The 22,059-nt window shown below is 39.4% G+C and overlaps 1 protein-coding gene across 3 annotated transcripts; it reads right to left on the bottom strand.

Moving 5' to 3' along the window:
* Positions 1-4,612: 4,612 nt before the first annotated feature.
* On the bottom strand, positions 4,613-21,654 carry thbs2a (thrombospondin 2a). Of its 3 annotated transcripts, none has more exons than XM_027014229.2 (23): positions 21,573-21,654; positions 20,687-20,758; positions 19,769-20,319; positions 19,458-19,542; positions 17,028-17,227; positions 15,153-15,293; positions 14,965-15,058; positions 14,262-14,432; positions 13,265-13,441; positions 12,991-13,164; positions 12,548-12,675; positions 12,070-12,222; positions 10,773-10,991; positions 10,547-10,654; positions 10,145-10,304; positions 8,801-8,919; positions 8,384-8,618; positions 6,584-6,811; positions 6,219-6,490; positions 5,965-6,062; positions 5,743-5,882; positions 5,440-5,468; positions 4,613-5,083 (listed from the first exon to the last, which is right to left on the bottom strand). In XM_027014229.2, the coding sequence occupies exons 2-23, from the start codon at positions 20,751-20,753 to the stop codon at positions 5,060-5,062; spliced, it is 3,573 nt and encodes a 1,190-aa protein (XP_026870030.2). In that variant the 5' UTR covers positions 20,754-20,758; positions 21,573-21,654; the 3' UTR covers positions 4,613-5,059. The 3 variants fall into 3 exon arrangements, with proteins under 3 accessions (XP_026870030.2, XP_026870029.2, XP_026870032.2); XM_027014228.2 differs by lacking the exon at positions 21,573-21,654 and adding an exon at positions 21,256-21,542; XM_027014231.2 differs by lacking the exons at positions 5,440-5,468; positions 21,573-21,654 and adding an exon at positions 21,256-21,541.
* Between the last annotated feature and the right edge of the window lie 405 nt (positions 21,655-22,059).

Genomic DNA, 22,059 nt, shown 5'->3' with positions numbered 1-22,059 from the left:
GCAAAATGAGTGAACATTGAAGGTTAATACCAAGATTATTCCAGTGCTGATAGGTTTGACCCATAAGATGGAGAAGTGGGTCCAACAGTCCCTAGTACAGGAACAATCCTGCACTCCACCCTCATACTCCCAGAATGGTGTGAGGAAAAAGATAAGACCACTCAATATATATGTTTCTCTGGGAATTATATGTATATATACAGCCAGAAAAAGGAACACGACAAGCTGGAGTAATACCAAGGGCTGAAGAAAGAGCTAGAAAAGATGTGGAAGATGAATTGGAACACTAGGGGCCATTCTCCCCCAAACTGAGAGAATGGCTCAAACAGATCCCAGGAACAATAGCAGAGATTTTGATCCAGAAGCGTGCAGTCCTGGGAACAGCTAAGATACTACGCAGGACTCTCAAGCTCCCAGGCCCCGAGGACCCCAGCTTGAAGGAAATAGACCACCCATAAGGCGAGTGGGGAATAAATATATATATATAGGATAATATTTCCGAAGCCTGTTGTCTGAATCAATCATTTGTACAAACAAATCGCATTTACAGACATTAGAAACTGGTACATTTGACATAATACTTTAATAAAACAGATAAGCATTAACCCTGCAACATGTATTTGAATGGTTTCTGTATTTTCCGGAATGATCAATATGTGCTACCAGTGTTGATTATATTGATTTAATCTGAGGTACATAAATGATAGAAAGTGGTATCTTGGTTCACTTCATGTGATATTACTAGAAGGGACATGAATTTTGAATTGATAAATATGATTATCTCAATTCTCAGCTACACTATACTAAATATAATAAGTGATACTCATCTTCACAGGAATAAAACCTACAGTGCAATATAAACAGTGCAGAAACAAAATTAGCAAGCACATTTAGAAAACACCATTTTACATGTGTGATAATAATTATTGACATGTACTGCACCTGCCATAAATTCATTTATGGCATTTAGCTGATTCACATTCTGTGCACACAACCTTTTGAACACCCATAATCTGCCAGTGTTATTTCAGGTGTATGTAATATGGGCCATATGCTACCCAGTCAGTGACATTGTGTTTACACAGTAACTCTGGCAACTTCTGGTCTGAACTGCAGAAGGCTGACAGTATTAATTTATTCATTTACTTTTACATTGCTGCTCTAAAAGACACTGGCCTTAAAGATAGACTTTTGGGTTGCTTATATAACTGTCTAGGTGACCATGCTCTCTACATTTTTGGGTTTTCTTGTCTCATGAAGGGCTTGATACTTAGGTGTTGAGATGAATGTTAGATTAGATTAGATTAGATTAGATTAGACACAACACAAATGTAAACAAGTATAGATTATGAGATTCCCCTGACTTACATTAAAAGCTTTTTTAACCTTTGAAATGTTAATGGCCAAGCAATACCTCAACATTCAACAACTTTCCAGTTATTTATGGGCAAGTAAAAAAGATTTTCATAGATGTAGCTAACACCAACAACAACTCTGTAATTCAAGGCAAGCCTTTTAAGATCAGAACACTTTAAGAGAGGCATGTGTCTGGTGCTCAAGAGCCTTAAGAGCAAGAGAAGAGCAAGTGAAGATTTATTTTAGAATATTCTGGCCCAGACAGAAAATCTTGACCTGTTTGTATCTAATTTTTGCAAAGAATAATACATATCTATGATCTACAAATACCACTAACATTAGTGAAATTGTCCAATACATAAACATTATAGTTTGTTCATGCTTTATATGGTTTGAACAGCAGTGACTGAAAAGGTGTTTTGTATTCATCCTATCCAGGCCAGGCTGTCTAAAATGTGTATGTTTATGTCTGGTCTTTGTGCTCTAGTGGTATCCTGACTCATTCAGCTGGCAGCTGGCACTCCAGAGCTGATTTTATATGTATGTCAGCTGTATATAAGCACATATTACTGCAGTTTGATACAACATTTTTAAACATTTGCCTACCATAAATATAGCCTTTCTCCTGAGAACTCAGGTTATAGATTGCTCTTGTATGTATTTTGATACTGCTTACTTAAATTTTGTAATCTAAAGGAAAAGTGGCTCAAGGCCACTTGTTAAGTCTCTGTTGTAGCCATCCTTGATTTCCTGGTAGTTGGAACTAAGATTTCACTCTGGCTAACAGGGCATCATCTTTGTTTATTTGTCTTAAGTGTTTGTTGGTGCTCCATGGTAACCTCAGAGTATATTTTGTGGTGTGGATGGCTGGGGATTGCTCACATTATGTCCAGAATTGATCTGATTAGCTGTAATTCATAACCCTGTAGTTTGACAAAAGACATTTCTGAAGATTTAGCTAGTTCAGTTGTACGTTGTAAGTCAGTCTTCAAGAGGCCTGGCAGGTCTGTTTTGAATGCCTACTTCCATATTTAAGTCAGCAAATATATAGCCTGTGGTGGAAGATGTTATACAATTTCATTGCTTTCTTATTTATTCTTACATTACTTTCTTCTGAAACTTACTTATTTCTGTTATGCATTCATCATTAAAAATTGTAAAAATAAGCCTAAAACAAACAAAAAAGTGTCAGCTATTACAAATGCTGACAGTGAACACTGTAATAACTGTAGGTTTCTTTCTTTTCCAAGGCCCTGCTCTGTGCTTGATTTGTCTGGTTGTCATAGCAAAGTAGCCGTTGTTAGGAGCTTCCCAGGGTCATATAAGACTGCTACACCAAGACTAAGGGCCAACAGAGGGATGAAGAAAAAGGAGGACAGAGAGGGAGAACAAGGCTATTAACTATATTCAATGCCTTTTGTTTTATGAATGTAAGGTTGGTACTAAGGTCGGCTATCATGATTCTAATTGCTCTGCTTTTTCATTAATGTTTAACATGCCAAGTTCTAACAACTGCTCATTAACTACTGAAGCTAAACCAGGGCTCATGTACCTGCTGTGTCTCCCAACCATGAACATTTGATAAACAAAACCATTTTGTTACTTTGAGAGAGTTCATCTCTTATTTTCCATGCACTTGTTGAGTGACCGTCTCCAGCCTTACAAACCAGAGGTCTGTCCTGCGAGTATGCCTCCAGTTCTGGACCTCACCCATAACCTCATCAATCATCAACCTCGCCTTCAGCTCCGCCCTTCCCCCCTCTGTATACTGGTGCAGGATTCCTCATGCATGACATGGACTGGTAATAATTTGTGTGTCCAGTTTTTTAAAATCACATTAAGCATAAATTAAGCAAAAACATATCCAGCATGTTCAATGATAAGCATTATATAAATAAAGTTTTCATATTACCTCTTTAAAAACAAAGTGAAAACAAATTTCACTAAGAAGCCTTGAGAAGCTAATGCGTTCACATCTGGATGAGTGTACAATGAAATATAAACAAAATGCCTCTGTCCCATGACAGGACAGAAGCTGTCTCAATCCAATTTGTTACATTTAACAGAACATAAGGAAAACTGGCTAGGCCTGTATATTTTACCTGTAAATGGGAAATAGTAAAAGTTGGCTGAAACATTTTACCTGACTAATGTGTGTATAGAGATCTTGGCATTTGTTCAGATCTGAAATGTGCTTAATGTGCTTAGACTCTGTCATTAAGATAAGTTATGAAAGGTTTTTATGTGACCTGGCCATTCATATAACACTCAGAAAGGAAATAATGCAGCACTGACATTCTTTCTCAAATGAACAAGTCCCATTGTATAATTTTTATATATATATATTAACAGAACCTCCATTAATTGTGCATTATAGTCATACCATACAAAAGGCTTACATACAGTTGTGTGTATAAATATTTATGGAACAAACAATGAAAATATAGACTCTGGCAAAGAAATTATTAACAAACTAAAAATCAACGTCACCAATCTATGTAATATTCTATTAATAATACTTAAACCAGGTCTATCTATCTGTCTCCTTGGTTTTGGGGAAAAAATCTATTACAAATTTAGATTTTCATCTTTAAAAACAGTACAATTAGAAGAAAAGCAAGGATCCTGATTATTTAGCAGATGCAAGCTAAATAATCTAAAATACTGACATTGTGCGGCTTATATAACTTGCAGCATATACCATAGCATAGTTTCTATAAAAAAACCCACTGTGAAAGCATCTTTGGAAAAGAACACAACTAGTAAAAAACAAGTAGTACAAAAGAACAGAATCAAGCAGATGCTTTGTTGTTTGATATTAAGGCACTTAATAGCATAGTAGTGTATACTATAGTAAACAATAGTATCTTGACACTCACATTTTACCTCACATTTTGGTGAACATACTGACCAAGTACTTAATGATAATTTTTATACACAAAACTGACATATTTAAGAAAAAGAATCATCATTGCTAGATGCTATTAAAGCATTTTCTCATTTTTAAAGTCAATTTAGTCAGTGTTAACAAATAAATAATTATTTACAATCCCCAAGTTCTGATAGTAAGAGTCTAAACATAATCCCACTGAACTGAAAATCACATAAATAATTTACAAAAGAAATTATAATACAGTCTTAATATAAACATCTTCATTTCAAAAATCCCTAAAATGATTATAAAAAAAATACCCTTATTAGAAAATGGTGTTATAAAACAAAAATTAAACAACAAGAAAATAAATGAATAAAAAATCCAATAAAAAACAAACAACTAACAAAGTGACAATACAGAAAACATAAAAATATAGACTAAAAATAAAATAGAAATATGTGCAAGTAAAGCATTTTGGTGCTGACAGTTCAGTAAATAAAATGTAAATGAAGTGTTTTGGCTTATCTTAAATGGCCAGATGTAAAGCAATACATATATTTATATATAAATAGCAACCTGTGCCATGCTTCTTGAACATTAATTTCAGACTATTTGCAATTTTGAAAAACACATGAAGTGGTTGTACAAATATTTTCTGTAATAAACCATTTCAGATCGTTTTTGCTGTGAGGTGGATCATTTTGGTTCACCTCCTTCCATCAGTTCCATACTTAGAAATTGAATGGTTTCCTCATTAACCTTCCAAAGCACTTATAGGTTGGTGAAAAGGGAATGTGTGTGTTATTACGTTATAGTCCTTTACATGCTTCATTGCTTGTCTTGCTCAGTTATCTGGAAAGAAAAGGGACTCATTAATCAGACAATTCCGAATCACAGCAACAACAGCCAAGATGAGAATCCAGATTTTCTTTTATTTTGAAATTATTAAAGTATAACTGGAGCCATAACCAAAGCAACAATCCCTGATACAGAATAAACACCATCCGGTAAGCCAAGTGCTTTGCATTCATGTTGTATGTGCCCAGGTGTTGGAATGCCAAAGGCATCATTCATTAAAAACTACTGAGATGCCTTAAAACCATACACCCAATGATGATACTGAACTTCTGTTCTACATCATCATTTGCAGGCAAAAAGCGTGATCAAGTTTAGCAGCAAATCCCCCTGAACCTTAGAGCCACAGTTACCTCATAAACAGTGGAAAACTCCGGACCATCTGCACGGTGAACAGGGAAAAGGTAGGAATGTGTAAAATAGCTCTCATTTTTTGTCATGTTAACTCCATGATGACCTTGATGCTTGAATTAATAGGTTAGCATGATAGCTGACAATTTAAAGTAGTCCACTTTCTTCAGAGAAAGTTAATCTTTTTCACAAATGTTTACAAAAACTTCCAAGTGTCCTTGCCCCATTAGAATTTAGGTCCACCCTAAACACAGTTCTTTGAATTATATTGTCTAGGTGCCTTCACAAGGTAGTAAATTACTCACCTCGACATTCATATTTAAGATCAGAGAAGAACACCAGTTCTTGTGAAAAGACAAACAACCCTAATCGTCCTCCTGCAAAGGTCTTGTCATAGACTGGCCCAGAGTCAGCCATGATCTGTTTTCCCTCGTACACTACCACTCTGAAAGAAAATGTATATACAATATATTTACCATATGTTTACAGTAGTTCTAAATGTACTGTTTTGGCGTTGTATTGCTTACCTGATGAACCCAGTCTTGGGTCTGTGAATGAGATGCCACCTATAGGCAGTGTAATCCTTCCAGCCAATATTCTTGGGGTCATGCCAGAGAGTATGAACCTGTAACAATGAGGTCAGAATTCACTAAAAAATGGTGGCTCTATAAGCATCAAGATAGGTACATTCATTGTCCAGTACAGTAACTAAATGAAGCAGATAGCAGGATTTGAACTGGGAACTTGGATTGGGACTGTTGTTTGAATAAGTGTAGCTGACCTGACCAGATGTGTTTCCAGTGTGCCAGAGAGCATTGCGCAGGCTCTCTCCAGTGCCTGTAGTGGAATTGACCACTTTGAGGGAGACTCCTGAAATGCCAAAGGCCTTTGAAGGCTTCTCCTCCCAATATGTTTGCGTGATCTGTTTCCACATCACCACATAGAAGCGGGAACTTGACTGGTAGCCAAACACAAATCCAGCATAGTCGTCATCTCTGTCAGTATTTACATAGAATGTGCCACTGAAGTCGACAGCACTGAACTCGTCATATCCTAGGGAAGAAACCGCACAAGTTAGCAATACCAAAATAAGCTGACTAGTTAGGTGCATTCTTAAAGAGGGTATTCGAAGGCATTCAGACTCACCCACTGCAATGCCTGGGTCAGAGTTGGCAGTCTGAACCAACTCCTTGCCCTGATGCCTGACTACCCAATTGGGATCAATTTGTGTGGTCCCTTTGGGATCCAAATGCACCATCTGGAACTTCCTGAAATCTGTTATACTAATAGCATTGTTTTCCGGGCATACATCCAATATGTCTGGGATGCTGTCATTGTCAAAGTCATCCTTGCAGATATCACCTCGACCATCGCCTGAGAATAAAGAGTTGCATTATGTCACAAATCACTGTTATTATTCTTAAACATTCTGAGGACATCTGCAAAATTTACAACATCTTTTTTAATGCCAAACCAAAAGTTCTTGGACAATGTAATGAGCTAAAAAATTATTTCCAGTTTCCAAAGCAGTAATAATTCCGGAGTTTGACATTTAAAGTCAACAGCAGGAAGTTAAAGGTGCAATCAATTATAAATTATTTAAAAGAAAATTATCAATCTACAGACTATACTTATGGCAATTACCAATAGATAATATAATTGTCAGCATTCTAGACAAAAGCAAATAAATAGACTATAATCAGAAAGATGCAAAAAGTAATTTCACTAAAATATTGAATTTTACTTAACAACCCACTTGATGGTTGCCAAGGACATCAAGTAATCTCAGTCATATAAGCATGCTGTGACAACCTCCGTCAATATATGTAACCATCTCACAATGTGAAGTCTATTAAATCCAGTCCTAAATTATGAGATGGGAGTGGTGAAGAATAAGGCAGACATTTCTGCACAGACCTTTGAGTGAAAAAGTAGATTCTTTTCTTTCACAACTTTGTTATTGCTCAAGGGTTTGACTTGACTATCAAATAAACAGACTGATGAGGTATGAAGAGGAGTGAGTGAGCCTCTGGCAAACCCTGCAAGCTGTTTGCAGTTACAGCCAACCAAATGAACACCAGGTGAAATTGGGCGCTGTGGGATAATTAGGAGCATTATTACCTCACTCTGAAACAAGCCGATTGGGGGCTAGTCATGCACTCGCGTGACAATGACATCAGCCTCAGCCTCCACTAACTTGTTAACCTCATCTGAATGTGGCTGTAAAATTGAAAATGTGTCTCTGTGTTGCTATTTGAATGTGTGTGTCATAGTTTAATGAAAAAAAAAAAAGAACAAATTTTGTATTTTGTATTTAGCCCTGTGACAGGTACAAGATGCAGGTGAGGAGGAGCCCTGGAAGACGGCAAGTAACTATCCATAGTAGACTGTCCAATTTCAGCACTCATGCATCACTGTTATCACTACTGGCTATCATACTTCCTAAGACATGTTCCTGCAAGTGTGGGAGAGAAGGAGGAAAGAAGATTCCAGTGGCATTGGCTGGGCATGTAATGATTCTGGGCTCATCCCTGCAGCATAACGTTTAATAAACCTGAGATGGAAAATAACATTCAAACATTTGGGGATTAACCCCTGCAGGCCCATACCTGATGATGCCCCTTTGAATATGTTTAAATGTTTTTACTGTGTAAATAATAATCAATATTTACCCAGTTCAGGCCAGCTATTCACCTATCTACAGCTGAGCTCATGAATTTGTTCTTTAATTTCTTTTGGATATAATTGTTTTGAATGAAAAGCCCACCTTACTCAAAATGAAAGCTGTTAGTGGCCACTTAGTATTAAACTATATAATTATTATTGGGCTTTTATTATATATGGTATTAGGAACATAAGAATGTGAAGTATACCTGTAGTTACTGTAATAAAAACATTAAAGCTATATATACATATAACCAAAGCCACAGAAACACTCTCACCCACCATCTGAGTCCTCCTGGTCTTTGTTGGATACCAGTCTGCAGTTGTCTTTGTCATCAGGAATTCCATCATTGTCATCATCTGAATCACAAGCATCTCCTTTCCCATCATGATCATGATCTGCCTGGTTGGCATTAGGAATGTAAGGGCAGTTGTCGAGGTTGTTCTGATGGCCGTCTTCATCAATGTCATGATTGTTGTCACAGTGATCTCCAACAAGGTCATTGTCTGTGTCAGCCTGTTCAGCATTAACAAAAATATCACCTAAATTGCTCAGATTTCACTTTATGTTAAAAAGCATGCTAAATAAACAGATGAGATCTGTGAAAAAAAATGTAATAATGCATGTAAATACATGTATGTATAATTTTTGTATTTGTATCTTTGTGTGTAGCATTCACGAGCTAACACATCTTGGACCTGATCTGGGTTATGAAGCAAAGGGCAGTTATCACATTGGTCTCCAACTCCATCCATATCTGTGTCCTTCTGGTCACTGTTGTACACATATGGGCAGTTATCATTTTCGTTCAGGACCCCTGAAACCAATAAGATTTTACGTCATTAGAATATGCCATAGAATCAGCCTGCCTTAGATGACTGAGTTATATTCACTTACTATAAACTGCTAGATTAACAAATTCCTAGTTTATAGACATATTATAACCTAAGTCTCCAGTAAATTTTGCAAAGTATTTATGATCCCTTGTCACTTTAAGGCAGGATAAAGTGGGGGATAAACCCCTGTGCTGTATTTACCACTGACAAATAGCGGAAATAGCTGGAAAAGGCTGGGTTGAAAGACACTACAGAGGCACTAATCATGGTAGCAAAGGAATAAGCTCTGAATATGAGATCAATAGAGGCTGGGATGTACCAGACCAGGCAGGACCACTGATGCAGGTGGTGCAAAGATGCTCCTGATGCAATCCAGCACAAAACAGCGGGATGCAATATGTTAGCAGGCAGAGCATACATGGAATGCCATAATCAAGTGGCTGGCATAATATACAGAAACATCTGTGCCAAGTACGGGCTGGAAGTTCCAAAGTCAAAGTGGGATACACCCCCAAAGGTGGTGTAAAATGACCATGCTAAGATCTGTAGGACTTCCAGATACAAACAGACAAGATGGTAATGGCTAACAAACAGGACATAGTAATGGTGGATGAACAGGAGAAGAGAGCTGTAGTGATAGATGTGGCAATTCAAAGTGATAGCAACATCAGGAACAAGGAACACAAAAAGCTTGAGAAGAACCAAGGACTGAAAAAAGAGCTAGAAATTATGTGGAAGGTGAAGGCAACAGTGGTTCCAGTAGTAATCGGATGACTAGTGGCTAAGAACCGTAAACTGGGAAAATGGCTACAGCAGATCCCAGGATCAACATCTGAGATCTCCATCCAGAAGAGTGCAGTCCTGGGAAGAGCTAAGATTCTATGCAAGACCCTCAAACTCCAAGGCTTGAAGGTAAAAGACAAGTGAGGAAGATGAGTGAGGAATTTTATATATATATATATATATATATATATATATATATATATATATATATATATATATATATATATATATATATATATAAATATATATATATATATATATTAGGTCATTATGATGAAGATTGTCTGCTAAATTCTGTAAATGTAAATGTAAAAACAATATTAGAACTCAGGAAAATGTTTAATGAATATGCAAAATATGTACAACATATATACAAAATAGGTTGGTTTGCATCAGGATTTTTACGACACTTTCATCCCATACCATCCCCATCGATGTCCACTGCACAGGCATCTCCCTCCCCGTTGTTGTCAGTGTCAATCTGAGCTGGATTATGCTCGTATGGACAGTTATCACAGCGATCACCCACATCATCCTTGTCATAATCAAACTGCCTGGGGTTATACAGCAGGTCGCAGTTGTCCTGTGGAAAAAGCAAGAAATACAAATTCATGAATTGAAAGTAAATTCAGATCTTGTGAGTTGGGAGATTAAGTGATATATAAAGGAAGTAAAGGAAACTTATTACAGTAATGTATTAACATGGAATAAAATGTGTATTTAGCATTCAGCTCTTAAAAATCCATCTTCTATAGAACCTTTCTAAACCTGATCAGTAAAATAACTACTTCACAGAGTGGTTGACAAAAGTTTGGGGACATTTACTCTCTCATCTATGATTCCATCATTGTCATCATCCTTATCACAGGCATCTCCTTGGCCATCCTTGTCAAAGTCCTCCTGACCAGAGTTGGGAAGGTTGGGGCAGTTGTCCTAGATGACCAAAGAGAGCAGATCTTTTTTTCTGGCAACAATCACAACAATTTTTTTGGTGAAATCTCTTCAAAATCTCCCATGGGTCTGGGAACTCATCCACATGGTGTCAAAGTACCTTCTTGCAGTGATAGGTGGCATTGGTCCTACACACCAAATTGTGGTTGGGCCAGCCATCCAGGTCAGAGTCTTCTCCACAGATGAAGCCATCTCCAGCATAACCAATCTTACACTCACATTTATACATGGGGTCACTGAAGTGGCCAAGGTAGATACACTCAGAGAACCTGTGGCAGTTATGTGTCCTGTCCTTGCAAGGATTCTCTGGTTCACAAACCTGTAGGCCAGAAATTGAAGAACCAAATTCATTTTACCTTTGACATAACTTTTCTACTCTCATCATCCCACAATGGCAGTAAGTAACCTAGATGTTAACAGACTGACTAGGAAATAGGAGTTTTGATGAACAGAATCTTCAACACTGATCTGTTGACTATGGTTTTATGTCATGCTATGACCTTCACTGGCCTTTGGCTCCCTGGTTCTAAATTAATAAAAAGCATTTAATGGATAATCCCCTGAACATTCTCACTGAGTCACTGTTTGTGTTGGATAGCTGACGTCAAGCTGCTTCAGTCATTATTTAAAAGCAGCCATGAATTTCCTCCTCATCAGCCAATAAAACTCATCAGCCAATAAAACACAATTAGACAGGATTAACTTGGTCCAAGTGGAGAAAGGGTCAACTATCCAACACACCTATAAACTGTTAAATGTTTGTTTGTAAATGTCTGTTTGTCTTTTTGCCATTGACTGTTTTACTTTAGTTAAAGTAAATTTATTCTGTAAAACCTCTTTATTCTAGACAGATTGATCTATACTTAAGCACAATAACAAAATATGTAAACTGTCTCCACCATAGTTGTCAGTAAGGAGACTGCGGGGGAGGGGTGGAATGTGAGAGAGTGAGATACAAGGTCTGGATTGTTTCTCTGTGTCTGGGATTCATAGTGAAGGAATGTCATATTCACATGGATCTGCCACACATACTAACACATAATGCAAAACACAAAGAACTCCACACTCTCACTATTGCATACATAAACAGAATGACGTGCCAAGGCCTTGAGCTGATCACATGATCTTTTTTTTTTCCTTAGATCCCTTTCTTATAGAATCAATTCCAACAGAAGCATCACAAATGCTGCTTAGATTTAAAGATTGTCTTGCGACCTAATCATGACTAAAATTTTGGATTTCATGAAACCATCTCATTTGCAACAGCATATTATTTCAGTGTAATATTATTCTTTGACATGATAAAGAATTTATTAGTAACAGGTACTGTCTCCTATGCCATGTGATTATTGAACCTGTATTTTTGTAATCACTGGTGCTAATTGTCCTAGGCTAACCTGTTTATTATCTTTGGCAGCTTCTACACCCATTCCAAAGGGCTGGTTGCCTTTGTAACGGGGAGGACATGGAAGGCAATGAAATCCTGGGTCTGTGTTTGTGCAGCGCTGGATCCCACTGACTTTGAAGCACAAATCAGGCACCAAGTCACACTAGAAAAGAAGCACATCATTACAGCAGTGAAATTACAACATTCTGCACTAAAACACAACAACATTGGGAAATTTTTTATAAGCTACATCTACATCAGCAATTGCACCCCACTTTGACCAAATTTGGTGTATAGTCACTTAAATCAGTGCCACACTGGACACACTCTTCTATCTGGTTTGGTGATGCTCAGTGTTTTTTAATGGCGTCATTATGTAGGCTGGTTATGTAGACTGTGTGCACGGATATGATGGAGCCATGGGACAGTACAGGCTTTTCATGCCATGCTGATTGCCCTAACATATTCTTTCTAGCATCCTCCCTTACCTCATTGACATCCTCACAAAATTTTCCATTCCCGCGGAAACCCACAGGGCAGGGACCACATTCCCACGAGCCATCAGGCGCACTGTTGCAGTCCACCCCTCCAAAGCAGGGATTGGATAGACAGCCATCTGAGTGAATGAGAGAAAAAGTGAGAATTGAGAGAGAGAGAGAAACCCAAGCTCCTTAAAATTTGCTTTATAAATTTAACTGTAAGCAGCAACGCACAAGTTCACTTAAGGGACAATGCTTTCAAATATTTCTGGCTGGCTGTTCCAATCCATGTCAACAGAGATAATGAGCACTTATCTAGGGAAAACCATTGCTTGTATGATTGTTTGAGGAGAAACAGTCCAGATGGGGAGGTCACTTCGGGGCATCTCAAGACCGGAAACAAAGGCAAGGTAGGATTAAGGAAAGGTTGACAGGGCCTTCTGAGAACGCACCCACGGGGCATGCCTGCTTGTTGCACGCCTCTGTGTCCCTGGCCTCTCCTAGACACCGTCTGCCTCCATGCTGAGGCCGTGGGCTGTTACAGACGCGGGTGCGTCCCCGCACCCCACCGCCGCAGGTGGCAGAGCATATCGCCCAGGGCGACCATGGACCCCATCCACCATCAACTGCAAGCACAAGTCCACGGAAACAGCACTCATGAAAAATACACTGATGCATTTCAAATAACATGGTGTTGGTTGAGGAAGTCTGCCTGTTGCAGCTCACTTGGGCAGGGCTTGGCTTCACAGCGCTGGGTCTCTCTCCCACTTCCCTTGCAGTCCTTCCCCCCAAGCTGGGGAACGGGGGAGTTACAGTGGCGAATTCTGGTGATCTGCCCTTCCCCACATGTCACCGAACAGGAGGACCAAGGTGACCAGAGACTCCAACCACCATCCTGACGAACTGAAAATGGAACGGAGGCCTTTCTGTTATATCCAATGAGTCAGGCACTTTAGAATACAAATTCACACACTCTCTTTCTGGGTATTCTTTCTAAGGTTTTTATGCATTCTTTATTATTATAAAAAGGCTTTAGTCATTTTCTTAGGATGACAAAAAATGCCAAATAGCTGCTGCATGGTAATATTCTTTAATACTGAAGGACATTTCATAAATCATTGTCAGTGTGCAGAATGCCATCTTGCCTTCATAGACCACAGACATATGGTGTCCATCAACCTCTTACTAGTGTTGCGTGATAAAGGTTTATTTCAGTTCCTCATACTATTGCCCTCAGCTTGATAAATCAAGACCAACTCCAGCAGAAAAAGTGGCCTAGTAAATTTGAAGCATACACAAAGTTGGAGACATGAACTCTCTAAGTGTAACTGAACTAAAGGGTCATTTGAAAATAATATTGACATGTCAATTTTGTATACTCTAAACAGCAGAAATTAAGTACTTCAGAAGCATTCAGTTAGAGTTTTACATTTACATTTTTCAGGTTGACAAGAGAGGGAAAAAACAAGCCGAAAGGTGGTTTAAATATGGTTTTGTTACAGTATATCTCTCTCTGTATTAGTCCCAAACTGTTCTTTTTTATCCAAACATCTGCGCATGACAGCCTCAATGCTGTATTTACAACTATTATTAATGTAACTTGGTCACACCTAGAAACCAAGGACAATATGCAGTTGCTGTATGTGTGGTGCTGACAAAGACAGAAAGCTCTAGTGTTGGCTGTGTAATGGAGGACCATGGAAACACACATGGTCTCTCTCACCTCTGCTGTCACACTTCGCCAGACTGCACCTGCGTGTCTGGATAGACGGTCCACTGCAGGGGTTGCTGGTGGCATCACATGACCGGCCCCTCTGCTGTGTGCCAGTGCCACACGTGACTGTGCACTCTGTCCACTCGGACCATGGTGACCAGCCATCCTCACTGTCCTTAGCTTTAAACAGACACACAAAGCAACACAATTGCTAGAGTGACCGAAAGTTAAATGGAGGAATTTATTGTGAACTTGCCACTCCCTCTGTGGTTCTTCTCTTTGTGGCAGGGTTTAGACTCTGAGTCACAGGTGACATTATTACTCTGAGCCCACTGTGAACACTTCACAGGGTGGAAGCATAGAGCATTGATATTTAATGCTCAGCAATAACAACAGATGGTTGGCCTTTTGAATACATCAGGCTGTAAAATAAGATGTATCATTAAACTTGGTAAACATACTGAGTTACACAACCTGTTAGCTAAGGGTGTAAGTGTCCAAGGTATATTTCAGTGTGTGCTTGTACATCGTTGCATGGTGGCTAATAACACCTATCTGTTTTGGAATACACTAAAAAGGCATTGATTCCTAATACATACTCTTAAACATTAAGTGCAAACTTATAGTCTTATAATAATTGAACCCAACTGGAAATCAATTCTGACCTGAGTTCTCTAGTGTTCTGTGCTGATGGTATGATGTTAGTACTCACGCAGGCACATAGGACAGCACTCTCCATCCAAGAAAATGGGACTAGCACAGGCTACAGGGGGACAAGTAATCTGATGACACACGATCTTCGACTCCTATGAAACAAAAGAGGGATTTCTTATTGAAGGGGAACAAAAGACCTAAAATGCAACACTGTCTCTCCCTGTCCCCTTTCTTCATGCCTAATACCTGACAGGTGCACTTGGTGCAGCTATCTACCACCCAGTCCTCCTGGTCCTCAAACAGGCGGCCATCTTGCCAGCACATATGCTTATCTTTGACGTTCTTCATATTTCCCAGAGCTTGCTTCATTACTGTGTTTTCCTCTGTCTGGGAGACAGACAGACATATAGGAGGACAGAAACATAAGGTCAAGATCAAAATGATATTTATACAAAAAAAGAATATGTAACGTATGTGACACTCATATCTAGTGCAGCTACTAAACACGTCAGAAGACCAAAAGCTCAACCTTCCTCACAGGGAGGAAAACAGTGAGACATATTTGACTTACTTGAGGATATTTATTAAAAAAAAGTTAGTAGATGCTTAGACACACCTCTTTATTAGCCCCACCTCATAAGTACACAATTAGCACTATAGCCTTATAGATTTGTGCTAGTTTTGCTCTGAGCATCATTTCTGTTTCTGACCACAATGCCATTGCTGGCGGGATATTTTTGGGTGGTGGACCATTGACATTGACAAACGTAAAAGCAAGCAAGCAAACAAACAAACAAAAAAAACAGCAACATAGTTGTGCCTTGAACAACCGCATCATCCATAACCATGCCACTAACATGTTGTTCAATATTAACATGCACACCACTAGTGTCCTGTTTCATAGACTCAATAAGAGCATATTTTGCATATAAACATGTTTGTTAAGAACAACCCAAATAATATGCACTAAACTGTGAGCAGTGATCTGTCTGTAGTGTAGTGAGCAGTAATATGAAGGTAAGATGACTAATTGTGAACACCAAAAGATGGGCTACAGTCTGTCTTCATAAAATGAATATAATTGAGAGAGTTTTAGTTCATTAGTGGCCAGTGCTTGAAGTACAAGTCAGGAGTTTCTATCAAAATAGCTGATGAGCCGATACAAAGAAAACCAGTAAGATCTGTCTTGGTCACTGACAACTGGGGTACAGTCATTAGGAATATCATAGATTTCTGTTAGATTTTGAAGAACCACACATTTCTACCATACTATAGAGCTGCTAATTTTTTTTTTATCCATGCTTGTGTGAGCCCAACTACAATTGTGAAGAGATCAAAAAAGCAAATGAAGAAATTGGAATAAGGAAAATGGCAGAGACATGCTGTACATACTTCTGATGTACTCTATTCACAGCAAGAACTAAAATTAATGTAGGTTTATGGATGTTTGTATATGAAAGTATGCCTATGTATGAGAGTATATGTATACGATAGAAATTGAGTGTATCTGTGTCTCTCCATGCACATGTGTGTGTAAGTACTTGTGTGTGTGTGTGTGTGTGTGTGTGTGTGTGTGTGTGTGTGTGTGTGTGTGTGTGTGTGTGTGTGTGTGTGTGTGTGTGTGTGTGTGTGCACATATGCATGCTTGTGTGCGAGACCATGCTGATAGGCTGTGAAATGGCACACCACTCGGACTGCATGAGCCTCAGGGACCGATTGCATCCAGCGGCAGAATTTCCCAGAGATCCTGCCCAGACTCCCTCATTGCTGGGAGGCTCCCAAAGGAAGAAAAAATGGGGCAGTTTAAACACAGCCAAACAATCCAACTTGCACTCACAACCATGGGAACACTTCCTGTATCCTGATAAAATGAACCACAAAAGCTGAAAGCTGCTGCAGTGTATTCCAGTAGTCCAGCTTTATAGAAACTACCTTCCACCATGTTTTCTTAACTCGCTGAAGTGTTATTGCTCTCTTGGCCACATTTTCATGCACATTTTCACTTCTCATTCCTTCTCATTAACATGCATGGCCCAAGGATGATGCAGTGGCTAATGGAACTAAAAGAGCAGTGGGACAGGTTCTCCAGGCTCAGGTGACATGTTAAAGCCTGTGGCTTACCACTTTCTGCAGGCCATCGATGAGGTTGCCCACCACTATGCGAAGGCCCTTGAGTTCCTGAAACATGGAACTGATCTCGTCACAGGAGCGCTCGCACGTATCTGACAGTGCCTTCTCCACCTTTTGCCCAATGAAGTTAGTGGAAACTGCTGGGCTGACGTCCACGACCTCTACAGTCTCACTAAGTATGTTCACTTCCTCTGAGACAGAGAGAGGAAGAGAGAGCGAGATTTCAAGATTAATGACAAACACATGAACAGATGAATGAATAACAAATGAATAACAGATGTTCGCTGATCGACTAATCCACTTGGTTAAGTTAATGACAACATTTAATATAGGTTTTAAAGAGCACATTGATATTTACAAGAGAATTCTCAGCATCTCATACAAAACTGACAGACTTTGCCTCATATAGCTCTGACATGTGCCATACATCACTGGCTGACTCATAATTCTCTGAGGTGTGACATGCACCCAACTTGCACGGCTTTTCCCTAGACCTGGAGAAGTGGGCCAGAAGTTCCCCTAGAGGTATTCCCAATCCAACCCACAGCATTTCTGCAAAACTGCAAAGTCTTGTGCTAGGCTATTGCCTGGTCTCCCCCTTCTGACCGTTCTGATGAGGGACCAAACAGAAAAATCAGGTAATTTTTTTCAGTTAAAGCATCTAAGGTCCTAAAAGAAACACCCTGAGACTGTGGAAGATAACTCTTAAAATCATTCTCTGTCCACTCTAACTTGAACATGATAAATATGCCACTGAAGCTATGCAGAAAGATCATTCCAGGTAGGACACCTAGGGCACGTCCCCAGGGCTGAAACTACGAAAAGGCATAGGAATGATGATCATTCAGCCAAGAAGCCCATTAGGTATCTTGAGACATTTCAGGTCATTCGTGTAAATTTCTCCAGATAAATGAAGACAGGAGACTGTAAATCACATAGTCAGGCTGGCCCAAAGCTGCGTCCAGAAATCCCTTTGAAACCAATGCTTCATAAGCATTTTTTTTCTGAGTCTGCTGGGCTCATTCAAATCTCTTAGGTATCCCCTGACTGTTGAGAATGTACGTGTGCATGTATGTGTGAGAGTATATGTCTGCATGTTTATGTCTGCATGTAGGTACTTCACAGAGTCTGCTATTCTTGGAAGATTGTTTATCTGGAAAAGGCACTGCTAAATACATCCTTGAAGCCAAGGCTTGTTATTATGCTGTGTATGCAGGACCAAATTGTGCATATTAAACTTAAGACAAATAAAGAACAAAAAGTATATATGCTGCATTCTCTATGTCACTCACACTGTTATGCAGTACTGTGTGCTTGTTCCACAGTCCAACATGGAGCTCCTAAACTGGACCAGTGGTCAGTTTATAGGCACTTTTGCAAGATTCCATAAAAGTTTACACTTGATATTTTGTGGAGGGAAACAAAAAGCCAGTTACTTTAAATGTCGCATGCAAAGCTGTTCCTCCAGATATACCTGAATACAGCTGAGGCATAGACCTCCATATGCACATGAGGACTTTGTGTGGTCACAGCCCAGAATCCCTTAGTTCAGATGAGTGGAGGCCTAAGCCAGGTTAGGTGTCATCTGGCTTAGGGATGAGAAAGAAGGCTAGCCCCAGCCGAGTTGATTTACTTGGGCATATGGGCTGTCTTGGCCCCTTCTCTGTGTGAGAGTGCGAGCAAAGGACCACAAGGCAAAATGCCCACAGTGAACAAAGTCAGAGGATGAAGACTGACTCACCAGCCAATATATGATCTCACTGCATGGGTGTGTGTTTGTGTGTGTACAAAGGGCAAGTAGCAGGGTTCCCAACTTGCCACTATTTGGTCCATTTTTCCCCTGTTGTCAGTGCCAATGAATATTAATGCAAACATCTGTATCTCCTTTATGATATGTCCATGCTGGTTGAATTCATGCTAATTTGCCGACACAAGCTTTTCTCATAAACATAACGTAATGCTCTAGGAGAAATTCCACAGCTCTGGAATACAGGTTTCATGACCCACTTTGACAAATGGCCCAGATGAAGACTAAATACAGTGAAAAACATATCATCTCACTTAAAACAAAAAACATCAACATGTACTGAGTGAATATCTAGGAGAACTACAAATGTTTTTACTCTTAGCACAAGCTCATCACTAAAATCACTCATTTAAAAATATACAAAATAATGAGGTCCAGGAACAAATGACCCTGCCACTCTTTTTTTCCACTGGTAGATTAATCACAGAGGCTTTTTAATGGGGCATTTCAGCCACAAATGCTAACATCACTCAAAGTAAGCATGTAGGGACCAGTTAGCAATATGCAAATGAAACCATACTAACTTCCCCTCCCCCCACTTATTTTCAGCCCCATTAGCAATTTTAGGGGAATTAGTCCTATAAGAGATAACACTACATCCTTTGCAGGCTTACCAGGCTTGGCGAGCTCACAACCCTTGTTTCTCAGAATGTCTTCAAGTGGCATATCAAAGATGAAGCGAACATTCTGCAGCAAACCCTGCAAGATTACATTGGGTTTAGTACTGTTGCAAGCTATTATTAATGATCTAGTTGCTCTGCTACTAAATATTTGCTCTCTCTTAGCTTTCCATTACCATAACTGAGTAAGGGTTATGACTGTGGCACAAAGTCTGAAATAGTTAATTGTGTATTTTGTGGTAGACCTCCTATCTAGAGCTTAATACTTAGATAGTTGGGTGCTAAAGGAGACAGAAGTGTCTTACCCTGAAGTGGTTCTCCCTGAGAGATCCTTTGGCCACATACATGCATCCGCCCTCAACCCATAGGTGCTCATAGAAAGGCTCATCCAGGATGAAGCTGTCCATGAGGCTACAGCCCACATAGAGGCTAGCGCTCTCGCCATGAACGTGCAGCGTGATGTTCTTCCATTGCGAGTCTGACAAGTCCACGTCCTCGAAGGACACAATATTCTGAGAACCATCCACCCAGTAAATCAGGTCCAGAGAGTTGGTATGTCCGTTGGACACTATTTCAAATGGTCTGTGCCCATCAGGCCCCTCCAGGCCCACCAGGGTACCTCGAGTGCCGCGGTCCTGCCGCAGGGAGGCCGAGAACACAAAGCCCTCGTTGTTCTGGATCTGCTTTAGGAGCTGCTGGAGGACTGGTGCACCCACTGGGGGGATGTGGTCGAAGCGGATGAAGCGGTATGCTGGCGAATCCCAGTCATGTCCCTTGAAAATCTTGGCACCAATTGTCTTTCTGGTGATGTGGCTGATCTCGAACAGGTCAAAGCTAGAGTGATCTTCCACCTGGCCTTTTTATGTGGATAGAACTTTTATGTGGATGCCCACAGCAGAGTATACAAGCTACAGCTTATCTCAGAGATACTTACAACACTAATACATCTAAAATGTCATGCTAATTGTAAAAAGATAATTGAGAAAAAAAATCTCAAAGACATTAGCTCATTAATATGATAAATCAGCTGTGATTTATTTAATCACTATAAATCTTTTGGCATAAATCCTATATTAAATTAATGGACCGAATTAAAATCAATAACATAGCTAATTATAAGAAACAAAAAACTGAACTGTATACATTGCGCATTCATAAATAATACTAAAAATCTTGGACATTATAGGAAAACTAATAATGATAATTATAAAAAGTGTATTTACCTCGAGGTAGTTCTGTGGTGCATAGTAACAGCATGGGCAGCAAAAAAACAGTTCTCCTGAGTGTCATAACGCCTTCAAAAAGTAAAACAAACACAGCAACAATAAAACGACCGTTATTGTAACATTAGTACCACCATTATTATGCCCTACTGGAAACCAGCCCATCGTTTTCTATGTCATTATCTTGTCTTATTAAACGTTTATGTTATATACTGTTAGACAAAACCGTCAAATAGTGGTTTTACAATGACCATACAGTTAAACGACGGATATTGCAACGTGTAACAACACTAAGCGCTATATAAATTTGAAGTGAATTTTGAACCAGTAATAGTAAAAAAAAATCGCCACGTCAAAAACAGAATAGGAAAACTATGGTTAGTTGACCCCAGAATTTGGCTGTGAATTCTTGCCAAATTTGGCTGTGAATAGGATGTGAATTGTAAAAGATTGTATGAAAAGCCTTTTTCTCCAGACTAAAAATTATGTATTATACAAAATTATGCTGGAGGAAAACGAGGCTGAGATCACCTCACTGCAGCAATAACGGCTGAAAGAAATCCATTTACCTGTTAAATGTGCAATTCCGCCTAAAAGCAAAATTATTATCCAATGAAGAGCAAAAACGACTCTACATATATTCGGTAAATAAATATTTATTCAGTATAAAAAAGCGGTAAAATTATGAAACGCAGATCGATGTAAAATTCATGAAGTCCACTAGAGCCACACAATCCTCAACATAAAGGGGAATGCCGCGAGAGCGCTCAGCTCCGTCTTATATATGCTTCGGAAAGCGCAGGTCACTCGTATCTCAATGTGAGATCTGCTCTGTACGTTTAATTACACAATTCCGTTCCGATTGCGTAATAGACTGGTACCCTACCTTTTGCCTACGACCCAGCGCCGGTCGTCCTTGTTTCCCACCCACCTTTATCTCCCCATTCCCAACCCAGAGTCAAATTCATCTCATTTAAACCAGAGTTCATTTTTCAAGGAGGAGTTGGAGTTGAAACACTCACAAGAGACGTTCTCTTTTTTTCTCTGCGGATGAGAAAGCGTACAGTGGACTCTCGGCGAAACACTTCACACGCCAAACAAGTCTCCAAATTTTCGCAAAACGTTCATATGCCACTCAGTTTTTTTTCTCATATCATGGCGGTATTATGAAAAACTGAATTTCCCAAAGTTGACTTTACGTGGTGAATGGGTCAGTGCGTGTTTCATTCATTCTATTTTATCAAATCTGTCTAAGAAAACATTAACTGAACTGAAGATGATCAGAATTTGTCGTTGTGCGTTAACGCAGCAGGCACTTGCCATGGTGTTATGTAACAGGTTTTCATTGTGAAAAGTATTTTGGATGCCTACAA

The sequence above is a fragment of the Electrophorus electricus genome, chromosome 9 (assembly GCF_013358815.1).
Source record: "Electrophorus electricus isolate fEleEle1 chromosome 9, fEleEle1.pri, whole genome shotgun sequence".
Taxonomy (NCBI): domain Eukaryota; kingdom Metazoa; phylum Chordata; class Actinopteri; order Gymnotiformes; family Gymnotidae; genus Electrophorus; species Electrophorus electricus.
Note: the sequence above shows the minus strand (reverse complement) of the source record. Positions and strands in the feature narration are given on the sequence as shown.